At 36.1% G+C, this 18,258-nt stretch overlaps 1 protein-coding gene across 3 annotated transcripts in view; it reads right to left on the minus strand.

Annotated features, from left to right (window-relative positions):
- The window catches only part of DNTT (DNA nucleotidylexotransferase), a 128,927-nt gene that overhangs the window by 21,248 nt on the left and 89,421 nt on the right, over positions 1-18,258 (minus strand). For all 3 annotated transcript variants that reach the window (XM_066191162.1, XM_066191163.1, XM_066191161.1), the window contains 2 exons: positions 8,269-8,371; positions 1,355-1,618 (listed from right to left, as the gene is read on the minus strand). In XM_066191162.1, coding sequence (XP_066047259.1) covers positions 1,355-1,618; positions 8,269-8,371 — 367 coding nt within the window. The remainder of the gene's footprint in view (positions 1-1,354; positions 1,619-8,268; positions 8,372-18,258) is intronic.

The raw sequence follows: 18,258 nt of genomic DNA on the forward strand, positions 1-18,258 counted from the left end.
AACTAAGGAGTAAAAATTACCTCTATTAAAGGAATATAGTCTGATAAAATCAGTCATCTGAAAGGAAATGTTTTGATAGGGAATCATCCATCGTTTCAGTTGGTTACTCTGAGAGTATTTGGGCACTGTATAAGAAAGTAAACCTGTGATGGGCTCCCACAGTCTGCAGGTGAATTAGCTCAACAGGGAGTAGGAGCTCAGTGAGGCAGAGAAAAATGAAGTCATTGCCTGCTCATCCAAAGGGCCTCACACTGTGTGTTTTTAGTGTAGGCACCTATCTACAGAGTTGAGAGGAGGGCTTTTAAGTTGCCAAACACTTCCAGGATAAGAAAGGATGCCAAAGTCTGCAGAACTTAATCCAAAGACCAAATAAATACATTTTGTTATCTCAAAAAAGTGACTGAAGTAACTCATAAACTCAGCAGGAGAACACATCAATTTCAACATTTTTCCTGGTCTAAGCCATCCTGCTTCCAATTAACCTGAGTAGAACAGAGTGGCAAGGCACCAGTATTGCTTACAACACATCAAAAAGATAATTCAGAGCAGGCACAAGAGCTCTCCATTGTACCATGTAAACACTCCCTAAAAAATTAACATCAGAAGGCAAGCATGTAGAAAAGATTGAAAAATAATTCTGTCTGGAGAGAGATTAATCATTTGAGTTTCAAATTTGCATTAGGTAGAATTTTTTGTTTTGAAAATAGTGTACTATTTTATATTAAGCCAGCTAACTAGTGTCTATTGTGAAAGTAGCTATCATTTCAAGTTTTCTTATTAAAACATAAATCCAAATATATTTTATTCTAGTTCAAAACTAGTGTCTAATTTTAAAATATTTCAATTTTTTTTACAATTGAAAGAAATTAATTAAAACGTAAGTGAAACAAAACATTTGATCTAATCCAAAAAGAAAGATGTCAAATCGTTTTCAATTTCCTACAAAACAAATTAAGTTCCAATTCAGAACATCTCTTCCTCAAATGTTTAATTTCCTGTAAAATTATGAGACGCTTTCCAAATCATCTCTCAGTACTCAGTAACCATTTAAATTGCTTGTTAACAGTATCATGATGTAGAAAGAACACAACTGACCAAAAACCTAGCTCTCCATTTCATGAACCTAAACTGTAAGCTTCAAGGAAAATAGGTCTTAACTCTCCTAGAGAGACATCCGTAAATGTTAGTGATGAATTCATCAGCTCCAACCCATGATCAGGGGTGGATGACAGCATGAAATGTGATGTGTGGACATCAGGAACATTTTTTTTTTTAACCCATGAACTCTGAATAGTCCTACAACAACAAAAACGTGCTTGCAACGCTAAGAAAGTATACTGTTGTGGTTACTTACCCTGGAGCCTGTCCAGCCCAACAGAGCATAAGCGTATTGCTCAAAGGGAATGATGACCAGATCCACACGGATTGCCTTCCAGTCTTTGACTTCTGCCACTTCCAATTTTTTTGACATATTGCAAGTGCTGTTGTCTACTCTCGGCTGATATAATTTTAAAATTGCAAAACACTTCTGAAAATGATCCATGGCATCAACATTTCTGCTTGGCAGCTGTTCCTTTACAAATGTTGATTCAATGATATCACAATAAAGGAGTAAGTCCTAAAGAGAAGATATTGTTCACATTGAATTGCTGAACTGGTTTTACTGTCATTCCAGAGTTTCTAGAGAGTTGTCTTTAAAATGCATGTGAAATTTAATTTCAGTCAACAAGGAACTGTGCCAGGCCAAATCTGGGCAAAAGAGAGACTGCTTCAGATTCTGGAAAAATATTTGAGGAAAATCTGCACTGGTAGATGTCTGACAGTAGTGAGGTCCTGTCCTATCCTAAAAAGATAGTATTTGCAATTCTTCCCCCCCCCTCCCTTTCTCCTAAACCTTTCTAGTTAATGTCAACTTTCTAAGTAAGGATTGTGTATTCCCGTGTGGCAGACATCCAGAAAAAACGTTTACTGCAATGCACAGTCTTGCTGACAGATTTCAAAGTGGAAGATTACATTTGGACTGTATCTGCTGGATGAGATTTCCTTATGACAAGGTCTGGAGTCTCCAGAGAGATGGAAGATCCCTGCCCGTATCTTTTGCTCAAGGAGAATGCAGATTTCCTTAGGTCCTTGGATCACTTTTTTGTTTCTGCATTGAAATCACTCCAATGTTTACACATTCTCCTTCCTCTGGACTAGGGGCTTTTTAAAGTTGCGATGTTGAACTTAGAACATTTAGAAGTGGTTTTATTTGATGGCTGTCAGTTGTCAGCTACAATGGTGTTGTAGTTTAGGAATGGTATTCTCCCATTTAGTAGCCCAGCTAAAACCACTCCTCTTGCCTCCCCCTACACTCCCAACTGAAAACACAAAAGGCAAAGATCGTGGGCTGAGATAAGAACAATTTCCTGGAAACAGCAATGAGGTAAGAAAACAAACAGCAACACAGCAATATTCATAATAAAAGGTATAAGACAAAGAAACTATTTACATGTAAAATACAGACCATCTCAAATACCGCACTTTCTCCCATTGGAAGGAACATCCTTCTTCTAGGAAGAGAGAAAGTCCCTTTCCCCCATCCCTGGCAATGATAGAAAGCAGCATTGAATGACATTGGGGTCTGGCCACACCCCTTCCCTCTGATCTGGGCCAAAACCAGGACAAAAGGTCTCCAGATAAGACCCTTTAATGTCCCAGGCAACAGTGAACTGCTTTTTGGAAGAATATCTCAGTGTTAAAAACCTGATTTTGATTATTCTTTGATTTAGTGCAGGTGTGGTAACTTTACATGACAATATCTTAAATGCCTTAGAAAATACAGTAATAAAATTACATTTATTACTTAGAGCTATAATTCTGGCCCAAATAAAAAGCATAACAAAAACACTTAATAAGATATAATTTCCATGAAGGGACACTGATATGTATTATTACATTTTTAGCCTCCAGCTTTTTGTTGATGTTAGTTCCAAATTAACAATCCCATTTTTTTTTACTGGAAATCAGTTGCAGGGGTTTTTTTATGGGCCAATGAGCCAGCCTTTTTAATGATAACTATTTTATTTGAATTGGCATTCTTTCACTTGTTTGGAATTTTCCCTGATTATGAAGATTTATTAAAAACTGATATGAGAAAACTCCTTATGTAGCTTCTTCTCTTGGTTTACTAGTTTCCAAGATTTGAAAATGCTTAAATTTAGCATGTGCTCTGTAACATCTATCTTTAAAACAGAAATTTTTTCTTAATTTTACCCCAATGTCACAAGGCACTGATGCTTGCTCTTTCCAAATATATACTCAAAACAGCTGTTGAATGTTAATGCATAACTGCTTGTTTTCCTGCTCTGTTTTGATGAAACTATTCTCCCTTATGGTTAATTTTGTTGTTTTTAATGTTGATAAAATAATAATAATATCATTTATCATTGACTATTACTTGATGACTTCACACTTTGATTAAGCACCAATATTCTTCCCATTTTCTATAAAAATCTGTTAGGTACTTAAAAGTGCTTTCTCATCTTTTGCTTCATTTTTCTTTTTGCTCTTTGAGATTTGGGACACTACAAATTATACACCAGAAGTTGGGGTATCACCATCAAATAGGAGCCAAAGCCTAGGTCATACACATTGGGATAGTGTTTCCAATCAACCTAGTATAATTAGACAGTGGACATCACCATCACCCCGTTAAGTAAGGGTGAAATGGCACTTAGGTACATTTGGAAAGAGCATTGCCTGGAGGAGCAGTCAGCTATGAGGATTGTGTGAAGTTCCGGCCACTGCTAGCTGCAGAGCTGCAGCTTTCTCATTACTCTCTGTCAGGGAATCTGCAGTTCTTTGCACATTTCAGATTGATCCATACACCATAAAGTGCTGTAGGTCTTGTTTATAAAATCAAGCTTTAAAGTGTGGGCATTTTAATTTCTCAAATTTACAACACCATCAAAATTAAATGTATTTTTTAGGACAGTTTTGTTAAAACCCTCAACAATTTTCCATTTTTAGAACGACTGCACACTTTTACTTAAATATGCTGAGTGCTGGCACAACAATAGCATTGATATTAGAGTAAATCCATGCTCAAACTGAGGAAATGTATGACTTTTCAGAAAAATATTCAATCAATTACTGAAAAATCAATCAAATATGGTCAGTAGCATTCTCAGTCATTTTTAATTAAATGGAAGCCTATTCCATATTTTGTGCTACATGCTGTCATTATTCATAATTGTTGCTAGATGGATTAATTTTGTTAAAGCTAAGTAGGATCATTTTATGTCATCTGAAAATGTAACCCAATATGTTTTTCAGAAATGTATATGTTGTCACTCTAAATTTCCTTCTGAGACAGTTTAATAAAGTGAAACTGGATTTCTTTTTTTTTTTTTTTTCACTGAAATTCCTGTATCTAATGCAAAATAGGATGTAGCATGTAAATTTGGAAAAATCTCAACCTGGATGAGACAGATGGAAATCTATAAAGTGAAGGAACTGAAGGAACTGATGCCTGGGAGAAGTCAGGCCTTTTAGAATAAGAAGTCATTAGAAAATGGCATCAAAAGTTTGATCAGCAATGTGTAACTCAGCAGCTGCTGCATAATCATGCAGCTGCCTTGGTCCCTTTTTCATCTTGAAGTTCCCTGTGTTTTTGAACAATCTGTTTCTGAGCATGTCTGGAGCAACCTGGCCTTGACAGCAGTGGACAGATCAGCACTGGAATCCATGAATGAAGGTATTCACCTCTCTGTGCCATAAACATTTGCACTGCTGAGCAAGATACAGACGGGGACTTACATTTATCTACTCACCCACTTACAGCTATACAATACACCCCAGAAAGATCAGACATCATAAATGCCACTATTGCCTGAATCTTCACTGATAACATAGCAGGAAATGGAACACTTCTGCCCACTTTATACAATAACCTCACAAGCAAGATAATCAGATTCAGCCCTATACTCTCTCTAAAGAAATTTTAGCCAAGATCTCTCATGTTCAGGGTTCTAACTACCTTGCAATAGTCTATTTTAGGTAAGAATTTCCTCATCTGAGACAGAGAGAAACAAAAAAAGCTTATAATTGTGAAGAAAGCTGGAAATATGCATTCACAAAGAAGCTCTGCATCCTTTCGCACCCTTTCATCTGAAACAAAAGGTTCTTTCCTCTGGCTCCTTAATCATTTCTATGTCTTGTCTTAGAAACAGGTTTTGTTGCTGGCAAAATCCAGCTGTCACTTAATAATGAATGTGTGGCTTTCCTGTGAACTCTGTTTCCAAAAATCTGTTTCCAGCAAAAGAAGAAATATTACTTGCTCTTCACCATCCTCTTTAATGGGACATCAAGCTTTCCCCTTCCTGACCACCTCATCAAGAGGGAATACTAGAGTTTAAATCAGGCCAGTTATATATTAAAATAGGTAAGGACAGGCAGGTGTCTTCATTACTCATTTTCCTAAAGCCAAAAGAAAAATGCAACGTTATACTTATGCAAATACAAAGGGGAAAACTGAAGAGCACAGGAGTGCCTGTAGTAACCGTATCTCTTCCATTGTTGAAAGCATGTATATAACAGGTACAGTGCTAAATATAGCTATACAGGTTTTCAGCAAAAAAATGAAAGCATTTTTTCACAGTACGTGAATGAAGCTACATCGCCACAGATGGCTCAGCCTGTTTGCCCACAGACTTTCAAGCTCTAACCACAGAAGTAATTTCTTACTTTCTTTATGAGGCTTTTTGGAGCCATTAAGACCATAACCTGTGAACTGCATCGCAGCATTTCCATTTTGCCACTCTACTTTGAAGACTTTGTGTTCTCTGTTCCTCAGCCTGTTTATTGCTGGTGATGCTGCATCAAAGAGCATGATGGTGCTGATTTAGCCACTTCATTTTCAGCAGCTTTCAAGAGAAGGATCTTGAAACACTAAACTTTTCAGATAAGAAAAAGGCTCTTTAAACTATTTAAAGCTGTGGTCCATAATTTAGAAGTTAAACATTGTGGAATCCTTCACTCAGAGCTGCCAAAAGGAAGTCAACATCATGACCTCCGTGATGTACATCGATTAATTTGGGCTTAGAAGCAGTATCACAAAAGTGGCAAGCTGTGAAGCAGACTACTGCAAAAAGTTTAAAAGTGCTTTATTTGGGTTTTTTTTCTGTCCTCCCCTCTTCCTTAGAAGTCAAAGATAATAAAAAGGCAAGAGGTGTATAAATCCTCTCTTTTTTGCATTTTGATTTTGCTGGCAGCTTGTTTTTCAGCAGCGTCAGTAAAAGCCTGTATATTGCAAAAGCCACAGTAGAGAGGTCGTGTAACTAGTAGTATAAACCATGAAAAATCTGTAGGACAAACAGAACACAGGAAATAATTTTCCATGGCTTTAAACTATACCCAGCTTCTTTGCGTTTGGTTCCTATCGCCATTGTGCTTCTGACATGTCCTTCATGCTGGAATTTCTAGAGAAATCCTAATCTTTTTATCAAACCCTTGGCCACCCTTGACCTCCCATACTCTATCCGTGCGCCTCTCTGCCAAATAGCCCCCTTAACAAGAAAACCAGTAAGAACAATTAATTTTCAATTTCTTTCCTCTCAATTCCTTTTAATGAAAGCAGCTCAAAGTGAACTGGAAAACTTTAGTACTTGTCAGACTTCTCAGATCACAGCCATTTTTCTCAGTAATGTAAGTGGAAAAGGTTTGAAAGGCTGCACTCAGGGCAGGTTCTGGCCTTGGTCTGTTCTCACTTTTCCCTTCTGCTCTATTACAATAAACATGATTTTGGGAGGACCCATATCTGGTTTCCTGAAGATTCAAGTGTGTGTGAGAAGGGAAAACAACACCTTCTAGGAAGAAAGGCAACTTTTCTCATAGTAAAGGGAATATAATAACCTTGAAAGGACCTACACATTAATAATAAAATTATAAAAATAGAGTATTTCCTCAGCACTCATTAATTGTCATGGCTTCATTGCTTTTGAGTAGTCTAAATAGTACCTGCTATCAATCTACTCCAACACACACAGCTTCCACAGAGACATGAGAAAATCTAAAAAATTAATAATAGTCTATTAACACTTCAAAGACCAAAAATCAACTGGAAGATTAATTCAGCTAACGTTGTATTTTACCAGGAAAGAAACAAATTTGAGGCCCTTCCATTAAAGCCAGCTGAAAGATTTTACCACCTTGAAACAGATAACTTCATTCAGTCACACAGGCTTTTGTGTGAATCTTTCATGTGTTAACCCATTATACGTTAATTAAAGTACACAGCTAAAGAATCAATTCAAAAGCATTCTCTGCAGCCTATCTGCACTGAGAGCTGACTTGACTTAGCAGTGAGGCACTTGATGATTCACTTCAGGGTGCTGGCCTTTTACTTGTTGAAGTGTACCCCATTTCTTTGAACAGTGTTGGTAGTAAATGTTGAAAAATATCTCACCTGGCTAGGAAGGTAGAAGAAAAACAAAAGTTTATTTTTCCCAACTATATTTTTCTGACCCAGGAATATTTTAGCTACCTGCACCTGTTATAACTGAGACACTTCCAACTTTAAAGCTGCTGCAAACTGAAGAGCTGAATAGAAAAAACAAAACAAACAAAAATAAATCCATCTCTTAGATGAGCAATTCCTCTTTGAAATGACACAATCATCTAGCAGTTTAGGTTGGAAGGGACCTTGAAGATGTGTGCATTCTTTCAAACACAGACATCATGGGAAACTGTCAATTTTTCAGTATTTCAATGGAAGCTGAGGAAATGGCTAATTAAAGGAGTGAAAGGAAGTCAGAATTCCAGAGTTTTGGTGCCTAAGCTTTCAGATTTGTTCACCTCACACCATGAGGTCACCCAAATCCACTACACTTAAAGCTGGATCTCCCTGGAGCAGCTTCCCCTGAGAAAACCTACTCCCACCTCAAGGAAAAATTAAACAAAGAGACAGATTTTTTGAAGTATAAGAACAATTTTCTCTGATACTCAAAACTCTACCTAGCTTGATTTCTCATCTCTGGCTAGCTGCATATTCTTAGGGCAAGATATTACAGAATGCATGTGCACTCCTGCTATAACCTTCAACTTTAACATTTGGAGCTAGAGGATGCACCTAGATCATCATGGTTAATAACCAAATAGAGCCATACCCTCCTCCAAAATGTTGCAGTTAGCTGTAAAAAGGAGTATGACATTCTTTAAGAGGTATATAGGCTTAACTCAGTGGAGTTAGAACATATCTCTTTTGGCCAAGTGCTCTTTAGTTCATACCTGCTTTTTCCATAAGTCTACAACTTTATGCAAAAGTTCATCATCTTCTCTTGGTCCTGGATTGGTGATCAAAAAATCTATGTCATGTCCAATATTCTTACCCCTAGAAGGAATAAATAACAAGGACTTTAAAAGAGTTAAGTTCCTGTTGTATTTATCTCTGTTTTCAAAGCAAGTATTTTTGATGCATGAAAAAAAAGTTTGCAGAGTAAAGTGATGGCAATTTTGCTTAAAACATAACCAAAATGGAATCTTTTATTTCTATTATGGGCTCTATTGGTGTTCTTTATAAAATAATAATTACAACTTTTGATGTATATTCTCTCTTTTTTTTTTTAACTGGATACTACAGATCCATTTGCAGATGTTAAATCTCTCACTTTCTTCCCTTTAAGTCCTAGAAAAGATTTTAACCATCTTCAGATTTTAAAAAAGAGCATAATCAAAATACCATGTTACATATTATGAATCCAGTGCAGTAACAGCAGATAAACTTGCCAGTCAAACTACCACAGATTTAAATATTCTTTGCTTTTGATGGACATTTGTATGTACAAAACTGTGATTATGAACATTTTTATTGTTTTTTTTAGCAGCAGATATAAATCCTTTTACTGTTTTGCATTTCTTTTAAATATAACAATGCTTTTTACAGAGATCAAGATTGATTTTTTTTTTTGAGGACAGCTCATCCTTAATGTCACTAAAGCTTGTTCATTACATGCACTAAGGATTTCATAATTAAATTCATGCACACAAAATTTAATTGTCGATGTTCTTAATGAAAAATTGTGTCATAACCTCTTGTTTTTCTCTATTTAAGTCTAAGCATTCAGCTTGCTTTTCATCTACTTTCCAAAGGTGTTAAAATTAAATCTGATTAAGACATAGCTCTCATTGGAAAACAGGCAAAAGCATGTTACTGGAATGTTTCCCTTCAGAATTATAAAATGTTTGAGAACACATAAAAATTTATCTCACAGTGCAATTCATCTGAGTATTGCAGAACCAATACAAGGTTCTAATTTTACTCTCAGCACTGCTACAGGAACTGCATACACATTTATTGAGTGCAATCAGTACAGCCTAAGGAGAAATGAGCAGAGAAGATATTTCTGCAATGAGAGTAATTCTCCTTTATGGAGTTGGTGGAATAAGCACCCAAAATCTGGAGTAGTGACACTTATGTGTAGCACATTTCCAAATGTTTTCCATGTGTTTATGGGAAACGTCTGCTTTTGCTGATGTTTACAAGGGTACATGATGTTATGTCTCAGGAGGGTTTCAGTCAACATTGTGTCAAGTATTCAGAGAACTTGTGAACTGCTATTCAAGCAATGAAAATAAAACTGTGTGACCCAAAAATCTTCCTTTTTTATTTCATTAAATAACTTATTCTCTTAAAATAATGCCTAAAACTGAACCGGGTTTGTTAAACTTGGAAATTTGTTGGAACAGAACTGATAAGCAGACTTGTCAACTGCCATTTGTGTGACAGGAAGTCATTTAACTGGTGGGTAGTTGAACAGCGTTAGCACAAAGTTGTAAGGAGATGAAAGTCTGGGGTTTGCATTTGACAAGCAGTCTAACTCACTATAATGCAACTATTGTGCCATGTCTGCAGCAAAGTCAAAATTGCTTAAACAGGTGGAAATGATTTCAAAAGAAGTTTCAAACAAAGCATCAGTCTAGGCTTAGAAACTGAACAGCAATTCAAACTCAAAAAGTTAGAAAATACTTAGTATTCCATGTAACACTGAGTTATTTTGTAGGATGCCATTCATTATCTCTAAAATTACAATGATAATGCAGAGCACTTACATAGCAGTTTTTACTAACATCTCAAAATATTTTTTCAAAGGGAAGGAATTTACTATTCCTATCTTAGAGACACAGAATGGCCTAAGAATATTTGCTAAAAATTATTTTTTTAAAGAAATAAAAGGAAGAAATTGAAAGCTGATGGAATTGGGAGCTGACTCCCAATGCTTTCTCAACATGTACATGTTTTAGGCTAACAACATCTACAAAATCCTGCATCAATCATGCCATAAAATCATAGTAAATCCAAGGTGCTTCATTGGCTGTCTATTTCCCAAGACAGAGAGTATTCATGGAAATGTTCTCAAAAGTTGTTTTTTTTGTTTTGTTTTTGAGAAATTAGAGATTAAATCTTTGCTGCACTGGAGCCGTAAGACAGCCAGCACCTTAAAGAATAGAAATTGCAGCTTACCCTTTGTTCTAATAATTTGTTCAAGCCTGAAGAGAAAAAAAAGACAGTGCACTCTTAAATATGTTCAATTCTTGGCTGACTAAACTTGTATAAAGCTGGTAAATGTTTCTTTTTAGAGACAATTAACTACCTTTAAGGTTGTTGGAATTATCTTTTTTGCTGTTATTAGATTCCAAGTCATCAAATATAGCTATCATTAGGACTAAAACTTAAAGATATGAATGTTTGGCAAAGGATAATCATATTGTCTTAATATACAATGGCAACACCTGCATGGTTAGACATTTAATACTTGTATGTGTGCAGAATATTTTGAGATCCTGGAATAGTACATAATGACTAAGCCACATCAATAGCAATTCTGATAAAATCATTTTAGCTGAGGAAAGATGACTGACATTTCACTACTACTCACAAAAATTCACTTCCAAACTGTTGGATGAGAAAAATGACTTCTGACTTTAAAACCTTAAACATTATACTAGATCTGTCTTTGGGTTACTTAGGCTATTTGGGAATGGGTTCCCATGATGTTTTGCTTAACAGACTGTTTTCCTGGCTTCAGAGATTTGCACTTTATTCAGAGTGAGATTATAAGAGTTTTTGCAAATCCTTCTCCATCTCTTACGTCACTTCTGTGTGAAAACAGTTCTCCAGTTAAGCGAATTACCTCAGATTTGTCCTTGTCAGCTAATGACAAACAATTTGCCTGACTTTGGAATAAAAATGGAAAGGCAACTAGGAATTTTGGAACAGGAATCCAAGTTAGTGCCATGCTTTTCAGAGCAGAGTCTAAAATACTGTTTCTTCACAGTTGCCATATAGTGTAATTCAATTGATTCTCAAAACCATGTTAGGAAGGGCACTTCAACACTCTCTTTGTGAAAGATGTCAATATTCAGAAGTAGTAAAACATTTTCAATACCTTCTCTGAGAAACTATCAGAAATGGTATCCCCCTGGTTCTGGAGTGTCAGAACCTGGAGACAAGCTGGAGAACTGCTATTTGTGTCTCTCAAAAAACACAGACGGAAAATTTCCAAATAATTTTTTCCTGTTTGTTGTTGCTTTGGGGATTTTTGATTTTGTTGTCGGGTTGGTTTTTTTGGGGTTTTTTGTGTTGTAACAGTCACAGCATAGCCATGACTACCTTAACTAAGCAAATACTATCTATTCCTAAAACAGAGAAAATTCTTGTTGGCATTATAGAATTAAAAATGTTGAATGGTTTCCCATGTGAGTTAAATCCTTCCGTATTTACACGAGCATTCTGAACTTTACACATGAGATCACTGCCACAGATAATCAGAAACAATCATTTGCATGAAGTCAAGCATATATATTTAAGAACCTGGTTGACTGACAATTAACAGGTGCTTGTTTCCAATGTCTGATCAACTATAATAAATCCTAAAGAAGCATAAATTTTGTGGGCTTCATGGAATTCAGCAAATGAATTGCATATAATTAATTACATTATATATCTTTAAATAATACACTCATTCATTTGTAAAATATATTTATTTGCAAAAAATAAAGCACAGTGAATGGGGTGCAAATAATGGTGAACATAAACAGATTTGGCATAGGCATTTCAAGCTTCTTTCTATGTGACTGAACTTTTTATTCCTGTCAAAACTGTGGAAAAATAATAATTGTGGAGGAAGACATGAAGTCTCAAATACTGGGTGCTGGCTAATGTTCCAAGATAATCTGTTTGATGAAACTGGATTGTTACTAAAACAGTATATTTAGGATAATATTCAGATGCTAATCAACATTTTAGCCATGACATTTGCAGCCTATATACTGAAAAAAAAACCCCAAAGTCCCATAATATGTTATGGAGAGTGATTCCTATCAGGAAATACAGTGAAAAAAATCAGTCATCAAGAATTGCTGACAGGAATGCAGCCAATATTCACCATAAAACTGGAAAGAATTTTTAACTTATCTCTTTCCTGAGCATTTTATTGTATAGTTGTGTTTTGATAGAGAAAGCTAGGAAAAACAGTAAAAGTGATCTCAGACTGGTACTATGCGGAGTGGACCTCAGACAGCATGTGGAGAATCTGGACAGAATATCAGACAGAATACTCTCCCTTCCTTCCAGAGAGCTCAGAATAAAAGCAATCCAGCTGAAATTCATTTGTAAAGCAAGCTGGATCCTAGCTAAGATGCTGGAAGTTGATATAAAATATTGACAAGGCCTTTATTTGTTGAAAGAAATACTGGAATTCATTTTATGTTAAATTAAGCATCATCTTCTCTGCATTCTTCTTTTGGGAAATGGAAGGAGGACAGCTTCTAGACACACATCTCCAAGTGATTTGAAAATATGTAAGGACATTTGAAGATTTTCTTGAATATAGATGAGTAATATGCATAAACATCTAAGAAGAACAAATGCAATTGCTGAAGTGATGATTGTGTGGCAATGGAAAAGGAATTAAATGTTGCAGAAGGTTACACACAGCTGAAGAAATGAAAATACTGTGATATAGCACAATGATCCTTTGTTTGAGCGGTGAAGGGAACACTTGAATAAGTAGCAGAATAAGTTATTTTAGAAACAACAAACAAATAATTTATAAGTACCATACAATGCATGTTCCTGAGCAGAAACCCTAGTAGTCTTAGTGTACATGAACAGTAAAACATGTATTTACAGCTCTAATGGAACATGCACACGTATGTACACATAGTGCAAATATTTCTTTCTGTCTGTTCTGATATCAAAGCCATATTTTTACTCTGGGGAGATATCTTCGGTGCTGGGTCTCATGTTAGTCCCACTGTAACACAGGGTAGAATTATTGTTTGACATCACTTGAGTTTGACTAAATAGAAGTGGCACAGGAATTCTATCTAATAACTGCAGTCCTGATTAAGTTGCTTCTACAACCTATCTCAAATCAACATGTGCCTGTCAGGAAAAGGAACTTACATTTATATTCCAAATCCCAGGTAGTCTGCATGTCTGTGGATTTGCTTATTAAGCAGTCTTTGCTGAGATGTCAAACAGGGGATAGACAATTTCTTAAAGCCAGATATTAAAATAATTCTGAGTTACTGTCAGTCAAACTATGAAGAACTACATATTTTCTTTGTATAAACCCCTTATAAAGAGAAAAAACATTCCTTAAGCTTGAAGTACTGGAGTGTGACAGTGCTACAACTATTACATAGAAAGTAACATCCTGGCTGTTTGACAGAAGAAAAATTCTACCAATTACAAAGTAGTTACAGAACAATTCTTGGTTCTGATACTACAGATTTTCAAAACCTTATTACATAGTGTCCCATCTTCAGATATACATTACTAGAGTTTTAATAAAATAAAAAGCATCGGTCTACAAAGTAGACCAATAAGTACAATTCCCTGCATATATTGCCTAAAGAGAATTTACTGAATTCAGAATTTAATCACAAGTTTATTATTCCAGTACATTTTTCCTGCAATCTTTTTGAGATCTGAATGTGGACCCAGAGTAAATGGCTTTATTGACTCTGAAGGAAATTAACCTTTGCTACTTAGACAATTAGTACACCTACAGGAAATAAGCGGAGTTAGGTTAGTGCAAGGGTTTCTGAAACACTGATTTCATGTTGAAGGAGATTTTTAAATGGAAGAAATTATTCTGTTTGCAACATGGTTGTTTCACTTGCAACAGGAACTAGGTAACAGTTAAAAGAAGTTACAAAGTTATTTTGTTTGTGACAGAAAGTGTCTTCCAAATTACAATAAAATGCTGTAACATTTATTTCAAGTTATTTCCTCAGAAACTCTCAAGTATATAATTCTGACAAATAGAGGTTCTGACAAATTCTGACGAGAGAGTATTAACAACCTAAGCAGCAGCCCATTGCTAGCATAAAAGACCAGCTAAGCCCTGTGCACCACACGTAAACTGTTCGCCAAATCATTCCCAGCTTTAGCTCAGGAGTTTTCCTTAGTATTCAGGTCAGCTCCACATTTCCAAAACAACATTTAGATTCAACTGTGTCAATGCCATGGTGGCTCACATACATATAGAGTAGGTAGCAAGAAAATAAATGTTCACTGAAGTGCAAAAGCAGCTCAACCAAAGTTAACAATCCAAAAACACTGACACAGAGAAAGCAGAGACAGCAGAATAGAAAATGTAAGTCTTGGCAAGCCTGACTCACATTGTGCAGTGACTACTTTGTCAGCTGAGGTAGAGGGGAAGAGGGAGCATTCAGTCAGAATAAACCAGGGGCTCTCAAACCTGCCAAACTCTAGCACCAGCTTCATTTGTTCTCTTGGTATTTGAGCTCCACCTTAAACATGACACAGACGTAAGATCAGTGAGGATGCCTAAAGCAAGATGCCATTTTATAGTTCATCAAATTAGACAGAAGGCTCATCTATACTATTTATCACATGAAGCCATATTATGCTTCTCTATGTTTGGAGTTTTAAGAGTCACGGATTACTCCAACTCCGGAATTAAAACCCTGGAAAGCCGTCCAGTGCAGGACAAGGTAGTAAATAGGAAGATAAAGCTACAGAGATTACCAGGTTACTTTGTTCAAAAACTAATAACGAGTACTAGATGAAAATTTTGAGCATGGTTATTAAAAAATACTAACCGACGTGATTTGTCCCCATCTATACACTGGAAGTATCTATGGCAGTGGATTTTTATACCCCCTGATTCAGTGAATGCCAACACAGTCAGAACCTGCTTTTTAGAAATAAAGCAGCATGCCTGAAGTAATGAGGAAAACAATAAAGCAAGTCTGATCAGGGATCTGTAAATGATAGGTATGGGTTGGGGTCCTTCAGATAATTTCTGCTCTCCTGGTTGTTACATGAATTAGATCCTAATTGCTTTTGAAGGCAGTTTGACACTAGAGGCTCCCTGTCAGTGTCAAAATTAATTCTCATTTCTTTCTAATTCTACATAGGTGGTAAGGTACAAAAAACGACCTCTGGAGATGAAAAGTGCCAGTGTGGGAAGATACTTGTGCTAACATTTTATATCTGGACTCTGAGTTCAAGGCCCAGCCTTTCAGTCCCCCTACTGCACTTGGTTTGCAGCAGCTGATAAAAACTTTGAGCTGAATATTTCCATAATTCTAAATCCAAACTGACTGAGAGTCTTTATTCTATATCAAAGGAAATTCTGGAATTCCTGCACCTTGAGGGCTAATTCTTCCCTGATTGTGCATTACAGTGCTCTTCTGGGGTATAGTTTATCTGTAAGATGATTTAATAGGACGCTGAATAATGTCTAAAATAGCAATAATCTAATTAATTCAACTGAAATAAATTCTGCCACTAGCAAAGACAATTAAAATTAAAACTGAAATAATGATATATTTAACTAAAAAGATACCATACAGTTATGAGAACTACCCTGATTCATTTTGAGGGAATTTGTGGGTAAAAAAAATTGCTGTCATAGCTTTGTCTGCAGAATTACTTTTCTCACTAATTTAAGAATAGAATTATTTAGATTACACTGTCTCTGAAACAAAAATGTAGTGGAAACTGAGAACCGTTCCCCTGGTGAACTATAAATCAGGCTTCTACAAAGGTTTGAATTGCCAAAGGTAGCAGAGAGCAGCTTCTTCATGCAGACAAGTAATTCAACATAAACCCAGCTGTACTATGTAAGTATTTGGCAAATATTCACAGGTATCTTCTCTGGAGAAAGTGCTTGAGGGTGGACACTTCATTAAAATGCTATTTTTCTTGCCCAGTGTAACAGTAATTCTAATTCACTGGAGGCAGAACCCATTTTCCATGGCTGTGGAACATATTTATTTTATTTTTGAAGCTAATCCAACTCTGCAATGAAGCAGGACTGGGAAAAATCCTTTTCCTTTAGGATCAGAAACCTTACTAGACAGCTTAGGGGAATACAGCTTTAATATAGGATATACAAAACAAGCAATTTTGGTTTCTCATTTATTCAGCAGGATATCACTGCTATTGTGCATCAGTAGCTTCTGTTCAAGAAATCTTTTAGGGAAAGACCAGACAATGCAGAGAAAGAATTAGTTAAAAGATCTATTTGTATCAAGTCGGGAGAAAGGAGGATTATCTGCTGCAGCAGAAGGGACCATGTTACCGGTTATTTCTACAAGTTTTGTTCTGAGGGTAAAAATCACTGAAGTGAAGAGAAGCAATGAAAAATCTGTGCAACAGCACCTAAATTTACTTGAAACATAATTTCACCCGCAGTGATTACATTGCCCCAAAAAAAGGTAGTAATGCATGGCACTCACCTTATCTCATCAAATACACGTTCAAAGACCAAAGTATGTCATGCTATGCCTGACTGTATCTTTTATTACCCAGAAGAAGACTAGACGTATCACAGAGTACAAGACACTCAGGTACTCCTCTTCATGTCTTGCTGATAAGTTTTGCTTTAACAGATATTTGATTTAATGCAATAAAAGGAATAGGTCAGAAAACAGTTATTCAACTGAGGAACTTATATGACTAGTGTAGCCAAACTTAGAGCTATTCACTGATCTTAGAAATCTCTCTTAGATTATTTGTATTTAAATAATTTATGTATTTAAATTATTTAATGTTAAACATATTCTGTGCAAACCCCTGAAAATACTTCTCTACTCTGTGAAAACAATTATTGGTGAATGGTGTGTTTATACATTGCCTTCCATGTACCTTTAGCCAAACAGTTATTTCAAGCCATATTTGGTTTAAAATAAGACTGTGTAAGGATTCCCTTATACACTAGTATCTAAGAAAACCATGGTCATGGAACAACATGAAGATCTGAATGGAAGTCAAAATTCGAAAAACTGATTAAAAAATTGATCACAAGCAAAAATATTAAAAGCAAAGTGACTCATCTATTTCTGTATGCATTATCTTGAGGAGGACCACCTGTTATTCACATGCTGAAGCTACTCCTCTCCAACCTTAGCTTCACATTTGTTAAAAATAGAAAAGCAATTTCTGTTTTCAAAATAGTTGCAAAATTGTATTTCAACCAAATTTACTGTACACCATTAAAATAGTTCATAAAGCTGCCTTCCACCAGCCTGGTTTCTACTAAGACCAAAAAAATAGTATTACGGCCAATGTAAGAATTTAGTCACCCACTTGTTATTTAGAAAGTTTGGCTCTCTCTAGGGACTGTAATTGTTGCATAGCCTGGATGGGGCTGTTGTCCTCTGGCTTTCATGGAAAGAGTCAGGTTGGAAGGGACTCCAGTGGGTCCATCTTTCCAACCTCCCTGCTGGAGCAGGGTCACCTCTGAGCACTTTGCACAGAATTGCATCCAGATGGTTCTTGAACATCTCCTGTGAGGGAGACTCCGCAGCCTCTGGGCAGTCTGTTCCAGTGCACAGTCACTCACAAAAGAAGTTCTTCCTCTACGGGAAGAACGTCTTTGTGTTTCTTCCATGACATTGATGCCTGAACATGGCTGCCACCAATTATACCCTGATGCTGAGTATTTATCACTTTTGGCTTGCACACAAGATGGCTTTTTGTTGCTAACAGCTTTAGCCTCTCTGAATCCTCTACTTGGAATAAATTCACTATTCCACAAGAAAAACAAAACTATGCTTATGCTTTGAATCACTGCAAGTGCTGTCTCAATTTCATATAAATAGCACAACTGTACCTGGAAGCTGTCCATGTAATTTCAAGCTTTAAAGCTTATGAAATGTACCATACCAAACTGTCACAGTTTTATTTAGAGTCATGAAATACATTGCTGAAGTTTTGCTTTTGCTGTCTTGGCAAAT

Source organism: Chamaea fasciata, unplaced genomic scaffold (assembly GCF_029207755.1).
Source record: "Chamaea fasciata isolate MVZ Bird 193981 ecotype frontalis unplaced genomic scaffold, bChaFas1.0.hap1 SCAF_9, whole genome shotgun sequence".
In the NCBI taxonomy this organism is placed as follows: domain Eukaryota; kingdom Metazoa; phylum Chordata; class Aves; order Passeriformes; family Sylviidae; genus Chamaea; species Chamaea fasciata.